The sequence below is a fragment of the Calonectris borealis genome, chromosome 2 (assembly GCF_964195595.1).
Source record: "Calonectris borealis chromosome 2, bCalBor7.hap1.2, whole genome shotgun sequence".
Lineage (NCBI taxonomy): Eukaryota > Metazoa > Chordata > Aves > Procellariiformes > Procellariidae > Calonectris > Calonectris borealis.
In genome coordinates, this window is record NC_134313.1 from 148,743,845 (window position 1) to 148,768,280 (window position 24,436).

Here is a 24,436-nt window from a genome sequence, read left to right on the forward strand (position 1 = left end):
TAATTCCAGTAGGTGCTTCAGCTTGTGAAAACCCAGCTAGCGAGCAAGGTTTTGTTTTTCTCACGCTCTGATTCACGAGCAAGATTTGAATCCTGTTAACAGCAGGTAGAGCCAGCACAGTCAGAAGAATAAATAAATAAATAAATAGGTTGAATTCAATTTATCGCCGATCAGAAAATGCCTCGTTAGTTTTTGAGCCCGTGGGTCCCCTCCGGCTCGTCCTTCCCACCCCCAGCATAGGCTGCGCCCGCCGCCCGCCGCCCCCTCCGGCCCCGGCGCCGGCCCCGGCCGCGTCCCGCGTTCGCTCCCCGGTGGTTGTTGCTCGCACGTGGGGGAGGAGTGATGGGGACGGGGGGGCAACCCAAATGCCGGTTTCCCAAAAGTAGGTCTCTGCTACTTCTGCAGTCCTCGCTCTCGGGAGAAACCCGGTCGTTCGAGCGGGGGTTTTGTTTGAGACTTGGGTTCACCTCAGAAAGAGAGGAGGGGGATGTCCTGCCCCCTCGGCGCGGGTTTGGGTAATTTGCTTGGAAAACAAACCGCTGACCCACATGCAGCGCTGACAGGGTCGCAAAGAGGATATAAAAAAAACCCAACAACAACCCTCCTCTCAGCCATCACCACTTTATCACCTGCATGTGCCTGGAAGGACGCTCTTCCCTCCACTGAGGGGAAAAAAAAAATCAGCTTAGGAAAGCAAAGTTTGAACAGCGAATTCCTGTTATTTCAACACGCCCCATGTGACAGGATATTTCCTTATCATTTCGAGCCCAGAGCTTTCCCTGATCCACCAGCCCTTCACAAGTGCGGAGGACCTGCCCGGCGGGAAGCCCTCTCCTCACAGCGGCGGGGCGCCATGGGTGAAGCCGCGGCGATGGCTCCCTCCCTGCTCCTGCTTCTCCTCGCACTTCTCCCCCGGGTTTTTCCGCTGCTGGGTAAGTGCCCGCAGGGGCTGTGCGGGGTGAGACGTGCCGGGAAAAGAGCGGGGTCGCGGCGGGCACCAAGCCCAGCCTGACCTGGGGCTCGGGCGGAGGGAAGCAGCCCCGCAGGTGGAGAAGCCCGTGGCCATTTTAACCCCCTCGGTGCTGCCTGAGGGAAGCCTCGATGCGGCGAGCTGCCGCCTCCCCTCGGGCCGTCCCTCAGCCGCCCGCCACAACGGTCTCACCCTCCTTGCCTGCACCCTGAGGTGTCCGGTGGGTGAAGCTGCCCGACGAGGCAGCCCTCTGGGTGCCCATGGTGTTGTGGGTGCCAAATAGGGCTGTCACTGGCAAGCGCCTCAGTTTCCCCCACTGCCTAGGGGGCTCAGCCCCCAATCGATTTAACACCATCACCCTGCTTTCCCTCAGCTGCCTCCTGGCCGCCAAGGTCTGTGGGAGGGCCTGGTGTTGGGGCTCTGCCTTCCTCCAGTCCTCTGGTCTTCGATGGGCCTGGGGACCTGCTTTTGGCAGATAGCTTTTGTGGGGGGATGTTAAGGTAGCTGAGGTATTGGCACGGAATAGAGCTGTGAAAACAGGCGAAAGCTGTGTTTCGTGGTGAAACCTGGAGCTTGCACCCTCTCGCTCTGAGAATTACTGTGATTTCCAGCGCACTGCTATTTTTCAGTGAAAGTTTTGCATCTGCTTTTCCCGAAAGCCTCTCGGCATCCTCGGCTGTCCAGTTTGAGGTCTACTGAAGCACAACTTCATTACATTGCTTTGTAACCTTTCTTGCTTTGTGTAATTAGCAGCAATCACTGTAATGATTAGCAATGCTAATCAATTAGCAGCAACCAGGCTATCTGGTAAGTGAGAGTCTGCGTGGAGAAGACAGTCATCCTACCTGCTTGCTGCCTTATTGCCCCCCCCCCATCTCAGTTCTGGCTTTTGGTGTGCTCTTCCTGTGTTCTCCATTACTGTTTAACACTGGTAGCGCTTCACTGGCTTCATGAGTTACTTCTTGATTTACGCTTGCATAATCTGTGATAGTTTGCAAATGCTGCAGAGTGTGAAGCTACGTTGGCAGACTGGAAATCTCTACCGTGGAAAAGATACTTGGCCAGTGAGATTTTACAGTACATGATACAATTCTTTGGATAAAAGTTGGAGCCAGAGATAGGCAAATAGTCACAGTGTGGTGGGTGAAGAAAAATGAAAGCCTGTGATAAAAATTCTATTAGGATCTACTTGGGACAGTAGAGGGAAAAGATGCTAGATCTCCCTGGAAGGGTTATAACTGTGAGGTAAGTTGGTTCTTATGCCTGGCACGTTCCTATGCATTTTAAAGAACCTCCTAGGAGTAATTTTCAAAATATGGATTAGTCTGTTAGAAATTGGTGTAATTCAAAGAACCAAGCCTGTGGTACTCATGATCACACTGTGGTGGACCTTTAAGTGTACCACCTACAGCTCATCTACAGTGAATAATGGCACCCTGTTATGGGAGCTCTATAGCAAACGTTGCTACAGAACAGGGAAACACAGTTAATGGTTATATGAGTAATTCTGCTCAGCCCATTTTACAGATACAACTCATCATGTTGACAGGAGCAGTATCAAGTGTATACAGAGAAGAGTTGACAGGACATGGAAAGTGTTGCACAAATACCTGGCTTGTTTCATATTCTTCTAGACTATCTGATAACTCACACAGAAAGTGTTGTACGGGAATACTCTTTGGTGTCCGCGCAGGCAGAACAAACACAGAAATAAAGCTGTAAACTAGAGCAACACAGGACCATGCTACAAGTCTGCTGTATGGTCATGGATGAGATAGGAACAACTCTGAGGGGAAGGAAATCCTCAGATCTCCTCAGAAATCCAGCAACTACAGTCTCAGCCACAGTTGCTCCTGCATCCTGCTACCTCCTGTTCTGTCCTGTTTTGGTGCCAACTTATTTGCAGTGCCTGCTCGGCTGTGTTGGCCCTTTAGCTGCTTACCTATGTATTATTCCCTGTCAGAGCCCTGCATGTGCTGGGGCCCTTGTATAAGCAGTCGTGTCGTGTTTACACACTGCTAACACTTTTGTAAAGGTGGAGTCAGAAAAGCAGAGGACCAAAGATTTGTGTGGTGTTTTTTTGTTTTGTTTTGTTTTGTTTTTCCCCCACTGGCCAGACCTCTTTGTTCAGCTTTCTAACCTTGTTTCTGAAGCCAAAACTCCGCACCCTTTCAGACTTGGGTGCAGCAACCCAGGCTTTTGACTCTGGGGTACCTTTTTCACGTGCATAGCATCCTCTCTTTAACACTTTAAGCTGCATAAAATAAGGAATGTTATTTTAGGCCACAAATACAATTTTAGCAGTTTGAAAGATCAGGCAGTGCAGTGTTTTCCACACATGTGAAAATGTCTGACATCTCTTTTACCCAGAAACTTTAAATAAGATTTCAGGAAAAGGAGACTTGCAAGCGTTGCATATATATCAGTTTACAATAACATTGTGCTAAATGCTAGTAGAAAAGCAGAATAAAAACAGTTATCACCAGCAGTGATAATTATACATTTCCTTGTATTGTCTGTGAGTAAAACAGATTGGCAAAAGGTAATGATTTCTGTCTCCAGTGCTCATCAGTTTTACCCTACTTCCCAGTGAGTTGGAAGCCAAAGGACAGGAGAAGGAAACTGAACCATGGATGAGATAAGTCTAGGTCAGCTCTTTCTCTGAGAGAGAGGTTATTTGTTCCCAGGTTGTTCTTATGCAGAAAAGTATGATCATTTCCGTATTGGAGCCTCAGAACAGAAGGGAAAATTTTTCCTGTTTCCCCTTAAATATTCCTCTGTTATAGAATTTGTTTAATTTGGTAATCATACACTAAAATAAATAATGTCTTAATTAGCTTCAATCCCTAGAGTCACATAAATTAGTATTTCTCTTTCCCAACTTGTAGCCCAGTTAAAATACAGTTTTAAGACCTTGTGCATCCTGTTGCATTATGCGATCCAATATCAGAGAGAACTATCAAGTTACCGTGCTAAAATGTATCTCAAGGGGATCAGAGAGGAGAAATTCTTAGTCTTTGGGCAAGACCAGCTCAAAAATGTTGCACTGCATAGTACATCCAAGTGTAAGAGATGCTAAAAACTTTTCTAGTGGTTACAATTTTGAAATAAACTTTGAATACATGAAAATGCATACTGTGAAGCACTATTTACTTCAAGGGAGAAATAACTTTGGGAGCTATGAAGAGCCTCATAGATTTTCATAAGTCATTAAGAGGCATACCTGATGATGGCAAATCCCACTGTTGTCAGTATTTTATTCATAATGGAGCAATGTAAGAAAGGAGAGAGAAATCACTGATTACTGCAGTTGAGTGAAAAATGAATATGCTGTTCCAGCCCTACAAGTAGCTTGTGAATAAAGCTTAAAAAATATTCTTCCCCTCAGTTAAGACTTTAGGGTTTTTAGCAGACCTTATGGGAACAGAACTCCCTACTCTGGGGAAACGGAGCCTGAAGAACTTAGTGGGTGTTGTCATCTCCTCACGCCTGGGAGCCAGTGCTGCTGGAGTGCTCAGTGTCAGAATCTGCAGTGTACAGTGTGCGTGCACCCTTGTTTCAGTAACTCCCATAGGTGCAGCTTGGAATAATACCATGAGTGTGTTTTTTCTCTTCAGTTTAACCCATGCTTTAAAACTACAGGAGACACTAGATCTGCATCTCTGCTGCCTTGCACTTTTGAGTGTAGATGCTTTCACTGGTGCAAAATAGTTGAAATGTCCTCACATCTGACTGCATTGTACAGTCACTTCAGCAGGTGTAGGCCACCAGAGTACCACACCTTCTTTTGCTGAACATATGATGAGATTTTAACCCCAAGAGTAGTGTCCAGATTTGTATTTCATTTAGATAATAAGAAAGATACTTCAAACCAAATGATTCCAGTGTTTTTTTTGTCTTACAGATACTAGCATCTTCTTAATATATAATGAAGACCACAAGCGCTGTGTACTGGCTCAAAGTTCTAATTCAGTGACTGTTGCTCCTTGTGTTCAAGAGAACGAGTCACAAAAATTCAGGTGGGTCTCAGATCACCAGCTTATGAGCATAGCATTCAAATTGTGCTTGGGAGTGCCATCGAAGAAAGACTGGGTTCCGATCACTCTGTATCCTTGTGACAAGGCTAGTGAACTTCAGCGATGGGAATGCAGAAATGAGACTCTCTTTGCAATCCAAGGGGAAGATTTGTTTTTCAACTATGGAAACAGACAGGAAAGGAATATTATGCTGTACAAGGGATCTGGTTTATGGAGTAGGTGGAAAGTCTACGGAACCACAGACGATCTGTGTTCTCGAGGCTATGAAGGTAAAGTTCTGTGAATTAATTTCTGTATTTCAAACTCATTTCTATGTGTATCTAATTAAAATATTTAGAAGTGTAGGAGAATTTCCTTCATCTCATTAATGATCAGCGAGTGTGACTTCTGGTGAAATCAGCAATACTTGAAGGTGTTTTTTATGTTTTTTGAGGGGTTCATTTTGCTTTTTTGTCAAAGTTGTCAACATTCTGATAGATAATTAACCATGCATGGTAGTGATTCATTTGGAGAGGGGGGAAAAAGTCTATGTTAGTCAGTACACATGTATAACTATTACACTACAGTTAATGATAGTTTTTACTATTTACATGTGTACAGAAAGATGTAGTGTGAGTGTATAGTCTGTTGATTATGGTTTTGGTTTTGGTTTTTTTTTTTCCTTGGGGACCAAATATGAATTATGCTGTAAGGATTTAATTAACTCTTGATATCTTCAGCTCCAGCATATTGAAGATGCCTTCCTAGGTGTTTGAAGTGAGTCTTGGAGTTGGTGTTGAAATGTTAGACAAAGAAATAAGATAATTTAAACAGTTAAATTTTAAAATGTTATGTATGATACATACATACATATATACATACATTTATGATAGGTATCTGGGAATACATTTGGCTTTCCATTTAGTATTCTTTGATAAACAGAAATGGGCTCAGAGGGTGGTAAGCATGCATTTTCTAGGATTGACACAAAGGCTGATTACAGTACTAGTCCTTGGTCTAGAGCCAGAATAAAAGAACCATAGCCAAGCAAGTTATGTGAAAGGAGGCAGGGGGGAAGATGGAGTGATGGCCTTCCATTCCTTCCTCCTTTGTTTTCTAGCAGCTCTGTGAGACAGTGACCTTGGTATGTCATCTCTCTAGCAGTCCCTGTCAAGTAGTGTTCCTCTATATGTCCTCCCATCAATGCATGTAAGTTATATGTGCACACACAGAAAATTGCTTTAGTTACTTCAATAAGTTTCATCGACTCAGGTTTCTAAAGAAACAAAAATTATCTTTAGATGCCAATGGAAATTTTATTTGGGCATAGTATTTATTGGAGTCACTCTGGGGTGTATATCTTTCAAGTTTATACGTACGTGCTCTTCCCTGTCTAAAAGGGTCAGCAATTGAGTGGGTTATTGACAGAAGACTCAGCAGTTGTTTGTGCTTAAAAAGAAAATTGCTTAACTGTGTGGATTTTATACTTTTGATTGTTATGCACGTAAAATTTAGCATGGGAATGTATTTGTCTTGGCTCAGTCAATTCCAGTCAGTGGTCTCCTTAAGCAATAAAAATTTGTCTCATTGTGGACATGGGTATCAGCTTAGACCTAGAGAGTAAAATTATCAATGTCCCATTTCTAGTATAGTTTGTATACTAAGCCAGCAAGCTCTGCTTGCTATAATATGCTGGAATATGATCATAAAGCTGAACTGATATATATCCCATCCTTATTACTGCTTATACATTTTTAAATTGTTGTGTCTCCTTAGATACCTACACAGTGAAAGGAAATGCCAATGGAGCACCTTGTATATTCCCTTTTAAGTTTGGTGATAAATGGTATGCTGACTGCACTGATGCTGGCAGATCAGATGGCTGGTTCTGGTGTGCAACCACTTCAAACTTTGATGTTGACAAGTTATACGGAATTTGCCCATTGAAATGTAAGTTTTTTATGTTCAAGATTCTGCTGTGCTGTTATTCAGCTGCCTGGAAATATTGGTGTCCTTATCATGTGCTTTACTGTACAAAATATGATTTGGAACGGTGCATTTTTCCATCTCTATGCAGCCTGCTATCTTTTTAGGAACTACTTAAATATGCAAATATAGGGCTCAGCATAAAAAAATTGACCAACTACATCCAGGTGAAAGTGTGCTAATCATACGCTGGAATCTGTAATTACACCATTTACTTAAATAGAAAGTTAATTAGATGTAAAGATGTTACATTAGTATATGCAAAAGGCCTTGCAGAAGTTTATGCAGCAGAATTGGAAACTAGAATATAGCTTAACTGAAAATTAAGACTACTTTGTAGAATGAGTTGCCTTTTAAACATGAATGAGCTTACACGAACTTCTTACTAAATCCCAGTATTTCCCAAAACTGTGTGCTGTGTTGTAGTTCAGTATTTAAAATCAATGAGAAGTATTTATATTCTAAATACCCTGGCTTGAGTATAGTTAGTGTTTCAACTGTAGTATTATGAATATACAGAACTTTATTTAGAAATGTTGATATTACTTTAAGTAAATTGGAGTAATTTACTCCAAGTAATTTACAAGCTGCTGCTGCTTCTGTCATACTGAAAGAGGTAGCACTTCTCCTTCCCTTCTTCTTTATTACTGTGTTTTGCTGTAAAGCTCCAGCTGACCGCAGTCAGAGCTAAGGAGAAAAACATGTCTTTCCTTTGATGTGAAGAAAACAGTGTGGGTTGATCTTAACTGGTTTGATGATGAAGTATTAGTGTCCTTGCCTGATTTCCATGAATGTTGCATTCATTATTTCAGACAAATAAAAATTGCATGGTGGGTTTTTTTTTCTGTCAGTATTATTTTCAAGGTATTAAAACCGTGTTGGGAATATCCCATTAATACAGCACATGCAAGATCAACTTAAGAATGCTACCTGTCTAGTGTTCTTTGAATATAGCAAATAGGAGACATCTTTAAAATTTTGTTTAATTCTTTGGCATAATTCAAGGAAATCTATTCAGATGGCTGTGATTGTTTTTGGAAAAAGCTGCTTTATGCTGATTGCCTGCATGTTTCCTTCCTGATTCTTCAGTACTGGCTATAAAATATTCAAGTTTGGGTCATGTATTTTAAAGAAAGACTGGCTGTGGTAGCAGAAGTTTTAGTCAGCCCTATAAAAGAGGAACGCACTGCATGAGAGTGTGATAAGTTAATAAACTCCAACAGCACCTTTAAACATAGAACGTTTAAGTCTTTGTATGTTAAAGTTTACTTAATAAGATCAAAGTGATTGTTGTTTCTTAAACTGTCTGGGAGAGCAAAAGTGGTGATATGAAAATATGTGAAGCAAACTATTACAGCTGTTCATACTGGGGCCTGGACATACAGTGAAATTATCACGATTGAACCAGTTACTCTTTTTCATTGTGAGCAAAACCAGCTCAAATGTTCTCCAAAATGAAAAGGGCGTAAGACTCTAACAGTTATTACACTCAATAGAGGTGTAGAAATTTGACCAGTGAGGGTAACATAATTGGGAGTATAACCGTTTATTTGGTGCTTTAAAAAGAGATGCTGCTACAGTGCCAGTAGACACTTAAATCCCACAGGAAGAAACTGAGAAGTGTTGCTACATCAGACAATTTTTAGTAGCCTAGGAAATACTGGTTCTTTACAGGTTTACAGTGTGTCTTTTTGAGCTGTATGTTGCACTGCAATGTAAAAGTAGGTGTTGGGGAAGAAAACAGGTTGTACAGTGTAAGACCATTGGGAGAGTAAGTCATGAAATGTGCTGATTCAAGTGGGCAAAAGTCCATTGAGGCCCCGTTCTTGACAGATGAAAGAGCTAGAATTGCTGTGAAGAATTTAGAAAGCCTTATAAGTGATGCATAAAACTTGCATCTGACTAGGAAGGAAACAAAAAGAGCAGAGAATGAGGAAATATTTAAATAGTCTTGTTTACCTCTTCCTCCGTAATAATTGTACAAGACTAATAAAACCCTTTCTATCAAGTCAGAACCAGTTTTCTTTATTGAATTATAGATTTTATTATTTTTGCAATCTCTATTTTATCCCAGGCTTGTGCTTATGCACAGGAATTTATGGTCATGTAGAACATAGTGTAGCAAAGAAATTTTGCTTTCTGATAGTCATAAAATATTTTGGACAGAAGTTGGTTTGTGGATAATGATAATCAGATGAAAGTTCCCATTTTTAGCCAAATATCAATATTACAGTAGGTTATGTTTGATTTTTGTTTTCTAAGGCTAATTTGAAAAGAAGTGTTTCATATTATCTATAGACTATCAGATATAATACAGGAAAAAGTGGAACTGGTTACTGACCTGCTGACATTTAACATGGCTCATCCTTTGTCCTGAGTTTTGTTTATTGTACTGTTTTCCTCTTATTTGCACACTTAAGTTTTCTGAGCTCTCTGAATTCGGAAAAGGAAAAGACCTCTTTCTTTCAAATTTTTCACAGCTTGCAACTTGAGAAACTCTGATACTGGCTGCAGGAATTTCAGTCATTTTCCCATTGTCAGCAGACATACAGTGACCTCTGCTATATTCTGCTTTTGTCATGCAACTTTAATCTCTTTATGGAGTGATATTTAGCTCAGTGTTAGGGCCTCCTGTAGGTTCCATTTTTGGCAGAGCACGATCACACTGTTGTCTGTTGCTTGTTGTGGGGATTCAATTGAGGTGAGCCAAGAGAGGCTGCAGCAGTGTAAGGAGTGTGGTACCTTCTGGGGCCACTTCTAATGTTGGTCCCTGCTGGATGATGTTTTCATTGGTTTGGCATTGCCTAAAAGTGCCAAGTTCAAGTATTCAGGGAGATCACAGATCATGTGGCAGAGAAGAAAGCATGGTGGTATGTCAGATACATGCATAAGACAAATCAGGAATTGCAGGAAAGGGTGAGATGGATGCTGATAATTTAAGTTTTGTGTTCAGTGCTTGGGTCTGATTATCTCTATCACAGGAAGAAAATCCATAGCCACTTTACACAGTACCCAAAATTTTGTAAAAAAATTGGGGTTTCTTATCTCAGAAAAGTGGTCAGCTTAATGTACACCTTAGCTAGTACGACTCTCGAATTTTTTAGTCTTTTTCTCCACAGTGAGAAATCAACTCTTTTAGCATGATTTTAGCCACTCATTTTCTATCTTAAACAGCAGCTTTGTTATACCAGAGAAAATGGTGACATTGTTTCATTACCTGTGTGCTGTCCAACATGACTGTCATGGGTTAGCTCTGCCCTGTATTTACTAACACATTAGAGAGCCTCAGGACTCCTTTCAAACCAGTTCTCTATTGCAGTGGTTAGGTTTGTGTATTTTTGCTAAGCGATTTATTCTGTATTTTTTCTGTCTCTGACTTCATGATTAGTTACAGCATTTCTTTTTCTTCCTACAGTTAATAATATTGATTTATTGTGGAACACCGATCCTTTAACAAATGTCCAGTACCAGATAAACTCTGAGGCAGCTCTGAAATGGCATCAGGCAAGAAAAAGCTGTCAACAACAGAAGGCAGAGTTATTAAGCATCACAGAGTTGCATGAACAAACATACCTGACAGGTAGAGTAATATTATCCATCAGTTTTTTTTAAAAGTGCATTATTGTAGCAGTGACACTTATATAGCATGTTCCATCTTGAAAATGGATATTTGTTTAATTCTGATAATTAGTAGATTTAAATTGTTATCTTGAATGATTTAGCTGGAAAAATTAGACAGATAACAATTATTTTATCCTGATTTAATATTGCCAGAAACTTACAGTAACATAAAAAATACAGCAATTAAGTAATGCAAGCAATAAAGAGTGAATGTTGGAATGGAGGAAAATGCGAAGAAGTTTGTAAACCAAAGATGCAGATACCAAGATTGCATCATCCTTTTTGTGCTCTACTTGTTGTGTGTACTACACACACAACACTAGTCAGTGTTTTTGGCTTATCTCTTTAAAGGTGTTGTATCATCAGTATGTGCTAAAATATGAAAAGAAGAAAACTAATAAACAAAAGGGCTTTTATTTTCAATGTCCTTCAATGTTTTTTGGAAGTAATTTCCAAACTTCTCTGAAAAAATTCGGTCCTGAATTTGTGCTTGAATACATTTACATTCTACAATGAGACAGTCTCCTTTTTATTACCTTCTTAGACTGTGTACATACATGAAGTAGTCCACTAATTCATCTATTAAATAGATTAGAAAATATTTTGAATATGTTACATCAGTTGGAAGATAAGCTTTTCTATGCCATATGTTGTACTATGTAAGTTCATAGAATCAGAGAATGGTTTGGGTTGGAATGGATATTTAAAGATCATCAAGTCCACTCCCCCTGCTATGGGCAGAGACGTCTTGCACTAGATCAGATTGCTCAGGTTGCTAGTCCTTGACACCACTTCACCTTTCTCCCAAAGGTTTTGCCCAGCCCATGGGTGGGTTAGAGACTCCAGCATGAAATGCCCTCCTCTCAGTAGGTGTTTGAGCTATAATCGGTGACGTGGGGCATTGCGGCACTCTGCTGGACAAGCAAGTTAACTGCTATAGGGTTTTAAATTAATGTTTGATTCCTGTACATTTTACTGTAGCGTAAGTGGCTAGCCCCACAAAGGGCAGGCTAGTCTGTGCATTCACAGCCTGACTCATTTTAATAGGTAAGTAGAAAGCTTTCAATGGTTTTTGTTTTTTTGGGGATTTTTTTTTTGACCTTGAGCACTTCTAATGGTGGGGAACCACAGCTTCTCTGGGCAACCTGTTCCAGTGTCTCACCACCTTCATCGTAAAAAATTTCTTCATTATGTCCGATCTAAATCTACCCCCTTTTTTTAAAAAACTGTTGCCCCTTGTCCTGTCACTACAGGCCCTGGTAAAAAGTCTCTCTCCATCTTTCTTATAAGCCCCTTTTAAATATTGAAAGGCTGTGATAAAGGTCTCCCTGGAGCCTTCTCTTCTCCAGGCTGAACAATCCTAACTCTCTCAGCCATTCTTCACAGGAGGGTTGTTCCAGCCCTCTGACAATTTTCATAATTAATGCTCAAGGGAGCAATCTGGCACTGACATATAGAAGTGAGTTATTAATAGGTGTGTTTTAATTGCAAACTAGTAGATATTGCTGCCAAATGTATGTGAAAATGAGTTTTTCATTCTACAGCTCTCCTGGCAGAACCAGGATTTTCTGTCATGCTCAGTTCTTGATTGTTTTAATAACAACTTGTTTGTATAGAAGAAGTACTGGAACACGTTAATATGTTAGTGCCAAATCAGGCTCTGGTATGACATTCCAGTCCTTTCCAGTGCTTAACGACCCCTTTTTTTAGCTTTGCCATGCTTCAAGTGCTACCCATAATCATGGTGTCAAAGACAAATATATAGAGCAAAATTACATACTAGCATGATGCAAGCAGAAATACATACAAGCAGAAATAAATAGTATATATTGTGCAATGATTTTTTGTGAGCTATGCAGAAATACATTTAATTCAAAAAAATCAGCAGTCATCCAACTGGGCTTCCAAGTCTTATATGAAAGGCAGAGATAGACAATTGATTAATAATGACCATAAATAATGCTAGAGAATTCAGCAGGACCATACTTAAACATAATATTTCTAGGTGCTTTTCAGAACTGGAGGATTAATTTGGAACTGGTTTTAGAAGCCTGACTTATCATTGGCTAGAGAAGTGAAATCAGATAAGTCTGAAAAATGTACAAGATACCTGTTAAAAAGATGATGTTTAGAATGATCACATTTTAATGTAGTTTGATAAAATGCAAACAGTTTTTTTACTTTACAGTATTTTGTAAATTTGAAACTCACATTTGTTAATTTTATTGGAAGAGAAAATACACAATAGGAAACTATTCATGTTTCATTTTAGAAAACTGATTTTTGGTTTTGTGACCTTTTGTGCAACTTTATCAATTTAATATTTTATAATTCTGGAAAAAAATTATTTGTTTCATATTTATGATCATCGGTTTACAAAGAGCATGCAGAAGTGTCATTTTGTTTTCTATTGTAATAAAATTCTCCACACCTAAAAATGTGAAAACTCTAAAACTAAAGTGACCCATGTAAGATGACATGTTTTGCAGGTTTAGCATAGCCATCTAAACTAAAAGGTTGAAAGTTGTTAAAACTTGTACTGGGAAAATGAAGCAGATGGTTTAACTAGAATTCAGCTCTCAAGTTTTGAGAAAGTGTTTGCTCTTGCTGTGCACTTCCAGTATCTCTCTTTGTCTCTGTTACCTAGGTTTGACTGGCAGACTGAGTTCTGCTCTCTGGTTTGGTCTTAACAGTTTGAATTTCAACAGCGGATGGCAATGGGTTGGTGGTGCTCCTTTTCGATACCTAAATTGGGTTCCAGGTAAGGTTAAATATGTTGCTACTCAGTTTAAAAGGCAAAAATTTGGTCCTCGTATAAGATATTTCTTTTCTAGTACTCTATTCTCCTGCAATTATTGAGCTTGTTTTGATGTTGAAAGATTCCAGCTGTGGCTATAAACACTGTGACTGATGGCCCTTATGCTAGGGATACACACTGGGCTTAATTTATTATTCACAATGGAAATGGTAGCCTCAAAATCCAGAGGAAAGTTTTAAAAGTCATCTATTTACACTTCATTTGTATATCTTCTTAATTTGCTTTATTTCTATATGAATACAGAATATATCTGATGCTATAGGTGTCTTCATTTGTGAGATTAGACTGGTCAGTGTATGCTTTTTTTTTTTTAAAAAAAATTCCTTTCCATTCCAATTTGTGATACTCTTAAGTCCATATAACCTATTTTATATTTGTGCTGTCTCCTCCATGACTTTACTTTGGTCAGCTTATCTCTATTTCATCCTCATTACCCTGGATGTTCAAAAGCTGGCTGTTCTTCCACTAGTATATTTTAAAAGAATTTGTGGAAGCTTCATATTCTTCCGTCTCATTAGCCCTAAATAAACCACAGAAAAAACATGGGAACTAAGTTTAAACTAAAATTATGCTGGTTAGGCATTTGGGAGAGCTAGCTGCCAACAGCTGAACTTTTTTTGTACATTAAAACAATTTAAATTTGTATTTTTGAAGTATGCATATCTTTTTCTTCTTATGGGAAGAAGATATAACATGACCACAAATATAAGACTAACTGAATCTAAGGTAATGAAATCATAATGATATAAGAAAATTTTCAGTGAACAGTCCTGCACACTAAAAAATATTGTTTTGCTGTGTTTATTGCTGAGCAGTACTGACACTTTCTTGTTATGTAGTATAGTGACATGTGTTCAGAAATGAAAGAAAATCCATGGTAAGTTTAATCACATTAGACCGGACCTTGAAAAGCTCATCTGGGTTATTGGAGAAATTTGTTCTGTTCTACAAGTTCTACTTTTCTTCTAGGTGTTCTTGTTGGTGCTAATGCTAATCTTCAACTGAAAATACCCAAATATCCTACTATTGTCATATTGTTTAGACAAGTGGACAAGAAGTTCACATTAGCGAAATAATTACTTATTATTTTTCTGTCTTTACTGTTATACTAAGTCCAGAATTTGGCTAGCTAACTGAACAGTTTTTTCACCGAAATATTGTGCTCTGGAGTTTAGACATTCTTTGTTTAGAAAGGGAAAAAAAAAAACAAACAACAAAATAGGTGCACTCTAATACCTTCCATCAAGATTTTGAACCTGTGAAGAGGCTGTTAAATTGTGAACTGTATAAATATCTCAACTTGTGGTTGCTGTGAAAAAATATCTCTTAAGGGAATGAACTGCCCTGTTCAGTCTAAAGGACTGTGGAGGATCACAATTGTCTATATGTTAATGTATCTTATAATTAAAGCATGGAACAGATTAGAATGTAAGAGTAATTGGGAGGGTAACCGTGATGTGCTTATATGTTGCTGAGGTTTTGTTTTGTTTTTTTTTTTTTTTTTAAGGACATCCTTCTCCAGAACCTGGAAAAATCTGTGCAGCATTAAATCCTGGCAAAGGTGCTAAGTGGGAGAATCGGGAATGCGATCAGAAACTTGGCTATATTTGTAAACGAGGAAATGCTACTTTAGAATCTTTCATTATTCCTACAGGTAGGTTTGGTGGTAAACCTCAACAAATTATTAATGACCAGTGTTTTTTATCTGTAATTCTAATAGGTATTTGTTATTGCACTTGGTAAAAACAAGCAAAGGTCTCTGCAGATTGTGGCTTGACCAACATTCCTTGTAAAAGTGAACAGTGTGTACTTCCTTTTTGTTCTGGCCTCCCTACTTGCTGTATAGTAATCTTTCTTCAGTAACTTTGAGTTCTAAATTGCAGAAATGCTGGAGTTCTCTTTTCCAAAACCAAGCAGAACTGTCAGATTTTGTTCATAAAATAAAAAGAGAAATAATTTAATGTTTTTAAAAAATGATGTAATTATCTAAAGCCCCATGTACTCAGTGAAACTAATCTATTTCTTCTTGCTGTCATTTTTACTACTTATGAAATAGAGTAAGTTTGCCAGTGCAAGTTTGTAATCTAGAGGAATTTTTTAACGTTCTTTTGAGAGAGTTAAATAATTTTTATATATCTATATATTTTATAAATAACTATATATTTATATATAGATATATAAAATTATTTATTTGTGTATATATATAAAAACTATTTAACTTATTTATGAGATTATTTAAATTTTATATATATATATACACACAGACACCTTTTCAGAAGAAATATAATTCTGGCACTTGCCTAATGTACATAGGAAAGACAAAACAGGGATAAGTTTTCATAGCTTTATTTAGACCTGTTTCCTTATTATCTCCCTGTGTACTATAAAAACCTTGTAACTTATTCCTTTTTTTCATCACTTCTTCTTTCTGTTCTTTCCAAGTTTCCTTCTCTTTCTACTGACATTATTTTGTATAGATTTTAGAAGCAGAAAGCGAAACCATTACTGGATTTCCAGTCCATTTATTAATATGCATAATTGGCAAACCAGATGTTTTGGAAACTCAGTGTTTGACATTTGGCTTAAAAAACATGTTTTTAAATGTTTTTCCTGCTTTTGCCAATATATAACCAGTCCAGTCAAAACCACTTAGGATAGAGACTTCTGCCTAATTTGTTTTGCTTTATTGCTAAGAGAAAAAAGCCACAAGAATGAGCTAGTGTCTCATTAATTAAATGTTTAAATAAATATTTAATACTTAATTATATTAATACTTCAGTATTGAAATCAAGCATATTTGTTGCCTTAGCTGAGGAGGACTTCAGTGCATATTTTAATTCTTTCCTAAATGAAGATGTAAAGTTTTTTTACTATTTGTATACAGCTCATAACCAGATAGTTTAATTTATATAGGTTGCCTTATATTGTTCAATTGGCTACTATTCAGCTTTTCAGGTTTCATACATCAGTTCTTAAACACTGATGCCTATAAATATACTATCAATTCAATACTGGCTGCTATCTTATTTAGATTTAATTTCAGTTTGGGGGGGTCTAATGGCCATTTCTTTCTTATGCATTAGGCTTTTGATTCTCCCCCCACCCCAGTTTACCACTAATTTGGAGGAAGAACAGAAATGAGACAAAAGTTTTCAATTGTACAGAAATTGCTGAGTAAACATGGTGACAGATTAACCAGAGTTTGGCAGTGTTTCACTTCATAAAATATTTTCCAAAATGTCCCATGGGGGGAAGCCATAAAAGGAATAAGCATGCGATCATGCAAGGTGTTAAGTGCCCTCCGTTTTTAATGATGTAACGGAAAACTCATGGCAGATGATGTTTTCCTGACTAGGGCTCCTGAGTCAAGAAACAAACTAATCGCAAATTTATACATGCACTTAGTTGTGCACTTAACATTAAACACAGGGGCAATCCTTTGAAATGTTAAGCCTGGAAGTTACAATTAAGTCTAACAAGGCAGTATGCGAGGACTGTGGGACAGAAGAACACTTTACAACAGAATATAATCATGCTTGTTTCCAAAACAAAGTAGAGAAAAATCTTTACAGGATATTTATTTTTGTTGCAGATGAAGATTTTCATGAAGCCAACAGCTGTACAGTTTTTTTTGTAGCAGAAGTGCTTTTTTCCAGCAGGGGGCCACATCATTGTACATGTCTAAGTGATGCAGACTCTTAGGGCTTCAAAGCATTTGCCCTGTAATACAGCAAAGTGGATTAATAGGAACCTGTTAATTTCACCTGCAAAACTTGCTTATTTTTAAACTTAAATTTTCTAAGGAAAGGCTGTCTGTCTGTCTACTTCCACCAAGTGACTGCCAAAATAGATTTCATTCTAATCCAACAAGGTGTTGTGGTCTTAAAGTATTAAGTTTCCAAATGTTTCACAAAAACATTTGATTAGAGGAAATAAATGCTCTTAGTGTCACTGTTGTGACTGCTGTGTAAGCTCTCTCTTAGACCTCAGAGAATGGGTGTGAGAGAGAGAAATTTGAATGCCTGAATCACGAGACAAACTTCAGCTAGTGCTTTTACCCTTTTAGACACCCAAGTCTATCACTGTGAGATCTTCAGACTTCAGGAAGCCAAGCTTATAGTTTACAAAAGTATTTGCTCTCTGTTTGACGAATAAACATTCTACGCTTACAAACTTCATTCTGTATCTTGATCTATTCCACAGTAAATTCATCAGCTTGTCATTTGGGATAACATTTTTTACACATTAATGTGGTTTCCTTTGTTACATCTTATTTGTTTTAATTTGCATTGCTTCTTTTGCTGAAGTCAAATGTTAAGTTCAGGGAGTAGTAATTGTTTCCATTAGGATGAAAAATAGATTGTATGGCTTTGTGTTGTCATGTATTTTCTTTCAAAGGAGAACAGGGAAGCACAGAGTTCATTTTTACTGAATACTTGAAATGAAGAACTGAAGACTTTCTCTTACTGAGAAATCCCCAGCTATGTCATTCAATAAGACTTGCACCAAAGAAACTAGACTGTAAACTGCTTTTCTTGTTTTGCGGCCTGCAACAGGTTCCCTGGTGTTACTGGATTTACAAGCAAAAGAGCTTCCCACTCTGCTATAGCTGCTTTGGTGTTTACAGTAATAGTCTCACAGTCTCCTTTGGTCCGAAAAAGAGACTCTCACAGACTCACTGGGGAATAAATACCTTTGTGACAGTCTTTGTAGCCATGTCTGAACTGCTGATGTCTGTTCTATTCAGTGTTTAGAGTTTGCAGAAGGGTGCTCTGAGTGTGTTGGAGGTGCATATAAGCTTAGATTTTTTTTCATATAATAGAATCATAGAATCGTTTAGGTTGGAAAAGACCTTTAAGATCGAGTCTAGCCGTTAACCTAACACTGCCAAGTCCACCACTAAACCATGTTCATAAGCACCACATGTACACATCTTTTAAATACCTCCAGGGATGGTGACTCAACCACTTCCCTGGACAGCCTGCTCCAATGCTTGACAACCCTTTCAGTGAAGAAATTATTCCTAATCCTAATATCCAATCTAAACGTCCCCTGGCACAACTTGAGGCCATTTCCTCTTGTCCTATCACTTGTTACTTGGGAGAAGAGACCAACACCCACCTGGCTACAACCTCCTTTCAGGTAGTTGTAGAGAGTGGTAAGGTCTCCCCTCAGCCTCCTTTTCTCCAGGCTAAACAACCCCAGTTCCCTCAGCTGTTCCTCATAGGACTTGTTCTCTAGACCCTTCACCAGCTTCGTTGCCCTTCTCTGGACACGCTGCAGCACCTCAATGTCTTTCTTGTAGTGAGGGGCCCAAAACTGAACACAGTATTCGAGGTGCAGCCTCACCAGTGCCGAGTACAGGGGCACGATCACCTCCCTGCTCCTGCTGGCCACACTATTTCTGATACAGGCCAGGATGCCATTGGCCTTCTTGGCCACCTGGGCAGACTGCCGGCTCATATTCAGCCGGCTGTCGACCAGCACCCCCAGGTCCTTTTCCTCTGGGCAGCTTTCCAGCCACTCTTCCCCAAGCCTGTAGCATTGCACGGGGTTGTTGTGACCCAAGTGCAGGACCCGGCACTTGTTGAACCTCATACAGTTGGCCTCAGCCCATCGATCCAGGCTGTCCAGGTCCCTCTGCAGAGCCTTCCTACCCTCCAGCAGACCAACACTCCTACCCAACTTGGTGTTATCTGCAAAGTTACTGAGGGTGCTCTCAATCCCCTTGTCCAGATCATTGATAAAGATATTAAACAGAACTGGCCCCAACACTGAGCCCTGGGGAAAGCCACTTGTGACCAGCCACCAACTGGATTTAACTCCATTCACCATAACTCTTTGGGCCTGGCTGTCCAGACAGTTTTTTACCCAGGGAAGGGTACACCCATCCAAGCCGTGAGCAGCCAGTTTCTCCAGGAGAATGCTGTGGGAAACAGTGTCAAAGACTTTACTAAAGCCTAGGTAGACAACCTCCACAGCTTTTCCCTCATCCACTAAGCAGGTCACCTTGTCATAGAAGGAGATCAGGTTAGTGAAGTAGGACCTGCCTTTCATAAATCGATGCTGGCTGGGCCTGATCACCTGGTTGTCCTGTATGTGCCGCTTGATGGCGCTCAAGATGACCTGCTCCATAACCTTCCTTGGCACTGAGGTCAGACTGACAGGCCTGTAGTTCCCCGGATTCTTCTTCCGGCCCCTCTCGTAGATGGGCATCACATTTGCTAACTTCCAGTCAACTGGGACCTCCCCGGCTAGCCAGGACTGGTGATAAATGATGGAAAGCGGCTTGGTGAGCACTTCCACCAGCTCCCTCAGTACCCTTGGGTGGATCCCATCCGGCCCCATAGACTTATGTGTGTCTAAGTGGTGTAGGAGGTCACTAACCATTTCCCCTTGGATTATGGAGGCTTTATTCTGCTCCCTGTCTTCCAGCTCAGCGGGCTGGGTACCCTGAGAACAACTGGTCTTACTATTAAAGACTGAGGCAAAGAAAGCATTACATAACTCAGCCTTTTCCTCATCCTTTGTCACTATGTTTCGCCCCCATCCAATAAAGGATGGAGATTCTCCTTAGCCCTCCTTTTGTTGCTAATGTATCTATAGAAACATTTTTAATTGTCTTTTACGGCAGTAGCCAGATTAAGTTCTAGTTGGGCTTTGGCCCTTCTAATTTTCTCCCTGCATAACCTCACGACATCCTTGTAGTCCTCCTGAGTTGCCTGCCCCTTCTTCCAAAGGCCATAAACTCTCCTTTTTTTCCTGAGTTCCAGCCAAATTTCTCTGTTCAGCCAGGCCAGTCTTCTTCTCCACCGGCTTTTCTTTTGGTACATGGGGACGGCCTGCTCCTGCGCCTTTAAGATTTACTTCTTGAAGAATGTCCAGCCTTCCTTTGTCCTTCAGGACTGCCTCCCAAGGGACTCTGTCAACCAGTCTTCTAAACAGGCTGAAGTCTGCCCTCCGGAAGTCCAAGGTAGCAGTTCTGCTGACCCCCCTCCTTACTTCTCCAAGAATCAAAAACTCTATCATTTTGTGATTGCTGTGCCCAAGACGGCCTCCAACAATCACATCACCCATAAGTCCTTCTCTGTTCGCAAACAAGTTCGCAAACAATTTCAAAGCAATTCTCTGACTGTTATAGCAAAGCATTGTAAAATGCTCAGAGCTGAGACCAGACATAGGACAAATTAGGCAGCTGTCTGAAGCATCAGACTAACCTCTACAACAGCATTTGCCACCTTTGTCCTCTCTTGTTTCTCCCAACACGACCATGTTACATTCAGTTTGTTTTTCTGGGGTTCCCCCGCTCTCTATTCTAGTTCTTTCTCTCCTGTGGCAGGATTGACAGGGCTCTGACCAAGCACTGAGCCCCTCGTCCTGGAGTGACAAAGTTCAGTTTCACTTAAACTTTGTGAGATGCTAGCACTTTTTTGAAGCAGGTCCACAAACAGCAGGCTATGTTTATAGCTGTGCTAGAAATCTGTGTCGTGACTCTGAGTACCTACTAATCATCAGCATATTCCAATTGAAACAGGATATGTGCTTGCAACCTGGTCATGGCTTTGGATGCCTACTTAAATATTTCCATGGAATATACCCCACAGTCATACACAAACACATTGCTTCTCCTTCCCTGACATATACAATTTTTTTTTTGCCAACAGAATTTCTGCAAACCTGCTGTCTTTGTTCTAGTCTATATATTGGTGTTTGCTAAACCCATCTGCTGATTATAAATAAAGTGCTGCAAGAATTATAATTTGTTTCTACAACAGCAATATTCTGTTTATTATATGTTCGGATGGCACTCCTCCCAAGGCTGAATTGTTTGCTGAACAGCAATGTGGTTGTTGGCAGTACTCTGATACAGTTCTGTTGAACTTTTAAAAGCAAGTTTTAAGCATAAATCATTTACTTTGACAGTATAATTTTCTCAATGAAGCTTTTAAAAAGGATTCTTAAAAGCAATATTCTCATTTAGGTTCTCTCATGATCCTGTAGAACCAGTTATTTTTTCTTTGCTAGTCTAGAAGATGGGGCTAATCCATAAAATGCCTAAGGTTGGGGGAAAAAAATTACCCTCATAAATATGTTTTCTAAGCCCAAGTTCTTAACATATAGCTATACAGCATGGAGGAGGAAAAGAAATGCTGACATGAGTATAGAAAAACGATAAAGCACAGCTCTGCAGACCTTACCTTTTAGTATGTATGGATGCATATAAAAGTCAAAACTGTATTTTATGGTGATTTTTAATTCTGTTTTTTCACAGGGTGCAAGCGCTTGTTTGCAACTGTAGTGTTCTTTAAAAAAAATCTGGAAGTTTCAACTTTTAATCATGCATGCAGGTTATTATTTCTGTACATATTTTTCAGCTCTGCTGTTCTTCATGAAGAAAATATATAACTAATTTGTTTGTTAAATCTTTCCTTATGTGATTTTCAGTCTTTAGTTAAGAATAGAATTCTGAAACTCTTCATGGTAATTTTTCTTTTCAGAGACTAATGTGCCTATTAGATGTCCTGATCAATGGATGTCATATGCTGGTCACTGTTACATAATTCACAGGGACCCCAAAATATGGAAAGATGCCTTAACATCTTGCAGGAAAGAGGATGGGGATCTGGCAAGCATCCATAATGTTGAAGAGTACAGCTTTCTTATTTCTCAGCTTGGGTATCGTGAGTACTTTTTTTACAATAACATACATATATATTTACACTAAGAAAATAGAGAGTTTTGTATATGTCTTACCTATTAATAAAAGGAGGAGACTGTTTAAAAAAATAATTGTCCTGATCACAGGGTGCAGAAGGAGTTAAATTTTAAATTTAAAAAATCTTTGGAAGAAAAAAAACCACAATAAGAGCATGAAAACCAAACAAACTATACTGTCACAGAAAAGCTGTGGTCACTGTTGTGAATTGCATCAACCCCAAAGTCCTGTTTTTTTGGGTCTGTTTCTACCTCCTTTTATGTAGATTAAAACAATTTTCAACCTTTTCAGAAGCTGGAAGGATTTTTACTATTGGTCTGCAAAGGTAGATGAGGGGAAGCAAAGTCTGTTGGTTAAAGACAGTTTGGGAAGATCTGGGTCCTATTACCAGCACTGCTATGTCCTTATTTTTCAAGTCATGCTGCTTATGTTTCTTCTTCTGAAGGAAGCTGTCTGTCCCAGCATGTGGATTCAGATGTGCCCCAAATTAAATATGGTACTTAGGTGCTTGGTTTCTGAGTACACACTCGAGTTGTTGCAAGGCAAGTTAGGCTACAGATGCTGTGTGTTCGTTAGGGGAGATGCAACCATGCTGACGCTGAGACAATTTTGTGGTTGCTATTGCTTTACATGAACCTGATTTTGCATGTAGGATCAGTTAGTGCTTTTTGACGGGAGGAGCATGTTCACACCTGTGTATGCTTCTTTGCAGTAACTGATCCTATGTATGCTTTTAGTGCCAGGTAGGTGTGAGTTAGTTTATCCTTCACTGGAAGTGCAGTAAGCTGCTTTGAGCTGCAGTGTAACAGCAGTCTTGGAGTGGCAATCATAAAACAGCTGATATGCTTTAGTTTTGTATCCTAGCTAACTCCATAGCAATTTGTGCTTGTCCTTACATTCCTGAAAGAATGTTCTTTCATGAACAACATGAAACTTTTACTCTTTCAAAGAAGATTACTAGGAAAGGTGGGACCTCTTGATGAGACATAAGGACATTTGAAAGAAGTTAGGCTCTAAAGGAAATCAGTTGTATTTTCACCTTACTCCTTGGAAGTCGGTTATTTCATAGTTTAATGCCTTCTCCAAAGACCTTTCCTGAACTGACTGCACTGCACTGTTTTTGTAAAAGTGAATGTTTCTGAAAGGCAAATAGTCCTGAAGGAAACCAGGCTTCTCACATAAGGCATGCTCACTGCAACAGACTATTTTGAAAGCATTCTTTTCAGAGGAGTAAAATTGGAACAACTAAAGAAGCCTTTTAAGGCAGTTTATGACAGTATCAGATTACTCTTGTTCACCACTGAGATGAGAACATCATGTATTGCAGTGCATAGAAAATCTTGTCTGCATCAGAACTCTGCTGCAATAAGTGCTGTACAGAAAGAACAGAAGTCTATCTTTGTGCCAAACAATTCACAGTCCTATGATAAAACAAAGGAAGAAGGGGTACAATGAGATGAGTATTGTCATAGTAGCCGAGCTTTTGTTGGGATCACTCACAAAGGAGAACTTTAGAAAGGAACATGAAGAAGAATAAAGAAGTGCATTCTGGATGTTTACACAGAAGTCCAGCATGTGATATGGCACAAACATGGCCCAGTGCATGTTTGAGAGAGTGGGAAACAGCTTATTTACAAGTGGCTGGGAAGAAAAAAATCTTGGTATTTAGTCACCCAGCTTTAGAGATGATTGCAAAACTCTATGACAGTGTTTCTTCTTCAGAGGAGAAAATGTTACGTAGGAAGAGGCTCCACAGAGCCAGAAATGGCTCTTGGCCATTTATGATTTGCATGGCTTATTTAGGTGACTTTGATGTAACCATTTTCTTAAAGAATGCTGTTTGTTGTTCCTATTACCATGGTGTGAGCCCACCACAGTAGGAGCTCTGGCCATGGATGAGACCTCTGCTGTGCTAGGTGCTCAAAAAACACAGAAAGATTTTAACAGGTAACTAAACAAAAAAGAAATTAGAGAGCGTGGGTGGTGGTAGCTAAGGAGGAAATGAGAGCATGATGGGCAGTGGAATTGGAACAGGTTTCAATTTTGGTAGCAGAGGAGAGTTTGAAGGAGGGTACTGAGATGTGATGTTGGGGGACTTCTGAACGTGAAGAACAGCCTGGAAGAAGAGGTAAAGGTGCCTGTTTGAAAATGGAGCCTGATGTCCTGTGAATCTGAGCCCGTCTTATTGGGGGAGAGGTAGTAAGGACAGTATGGATGAGCTATGAGGGCTGATCATACTTAAGTATAATAAAGATGGGAGAGACAAGGGAGGGAAAGAGAAAGGAGAGAGAGTTGACTCCATTAAAGTG

At 39.6% G+C, this 24,436-nt stretch overlaps 1 protein-coding gene across 1 annotated transcript in view; it reads left to right on the plus strand.

The window, feature by feature from the left end:
• The first annotated feature begins 871 nt into the window (after positions 1-871).
• The window catches only part of LOC142078402 (macrophage mannose receptor 1-like), a 65,272-nt gene continuing 41,707 nt past the window's right edge, over positions 872-24,436 (plus strand). Inside the window, exons 1-7 of the mRNA XM_075140865.1 lie at positions 872-932; positions 4,875-5,276; positions 6,763-6,936; positions 10,388-10,552; positions 13,241-13,354; positions 14,919-15,065; positions 21,910-22,092. Of these exons, the coding sequence (XP_074996966.1) occupies positions 872-932; positions 4,875-5,276; positions 6,763-6,936; positions 10,388-10,552; positions 13,241-13,354; positions 14,919-15,065; positions 21,910-22,092 (1,246 nt within the window). The remainder of the gene's footprint in view (positions 933-4,874; positions 5,277-6,762; positions 6,937-10,387; positions 10,553-13,240; positions 13,355-14,918; positions 15,066-21,909; positions 22,093-24,436) is intronic.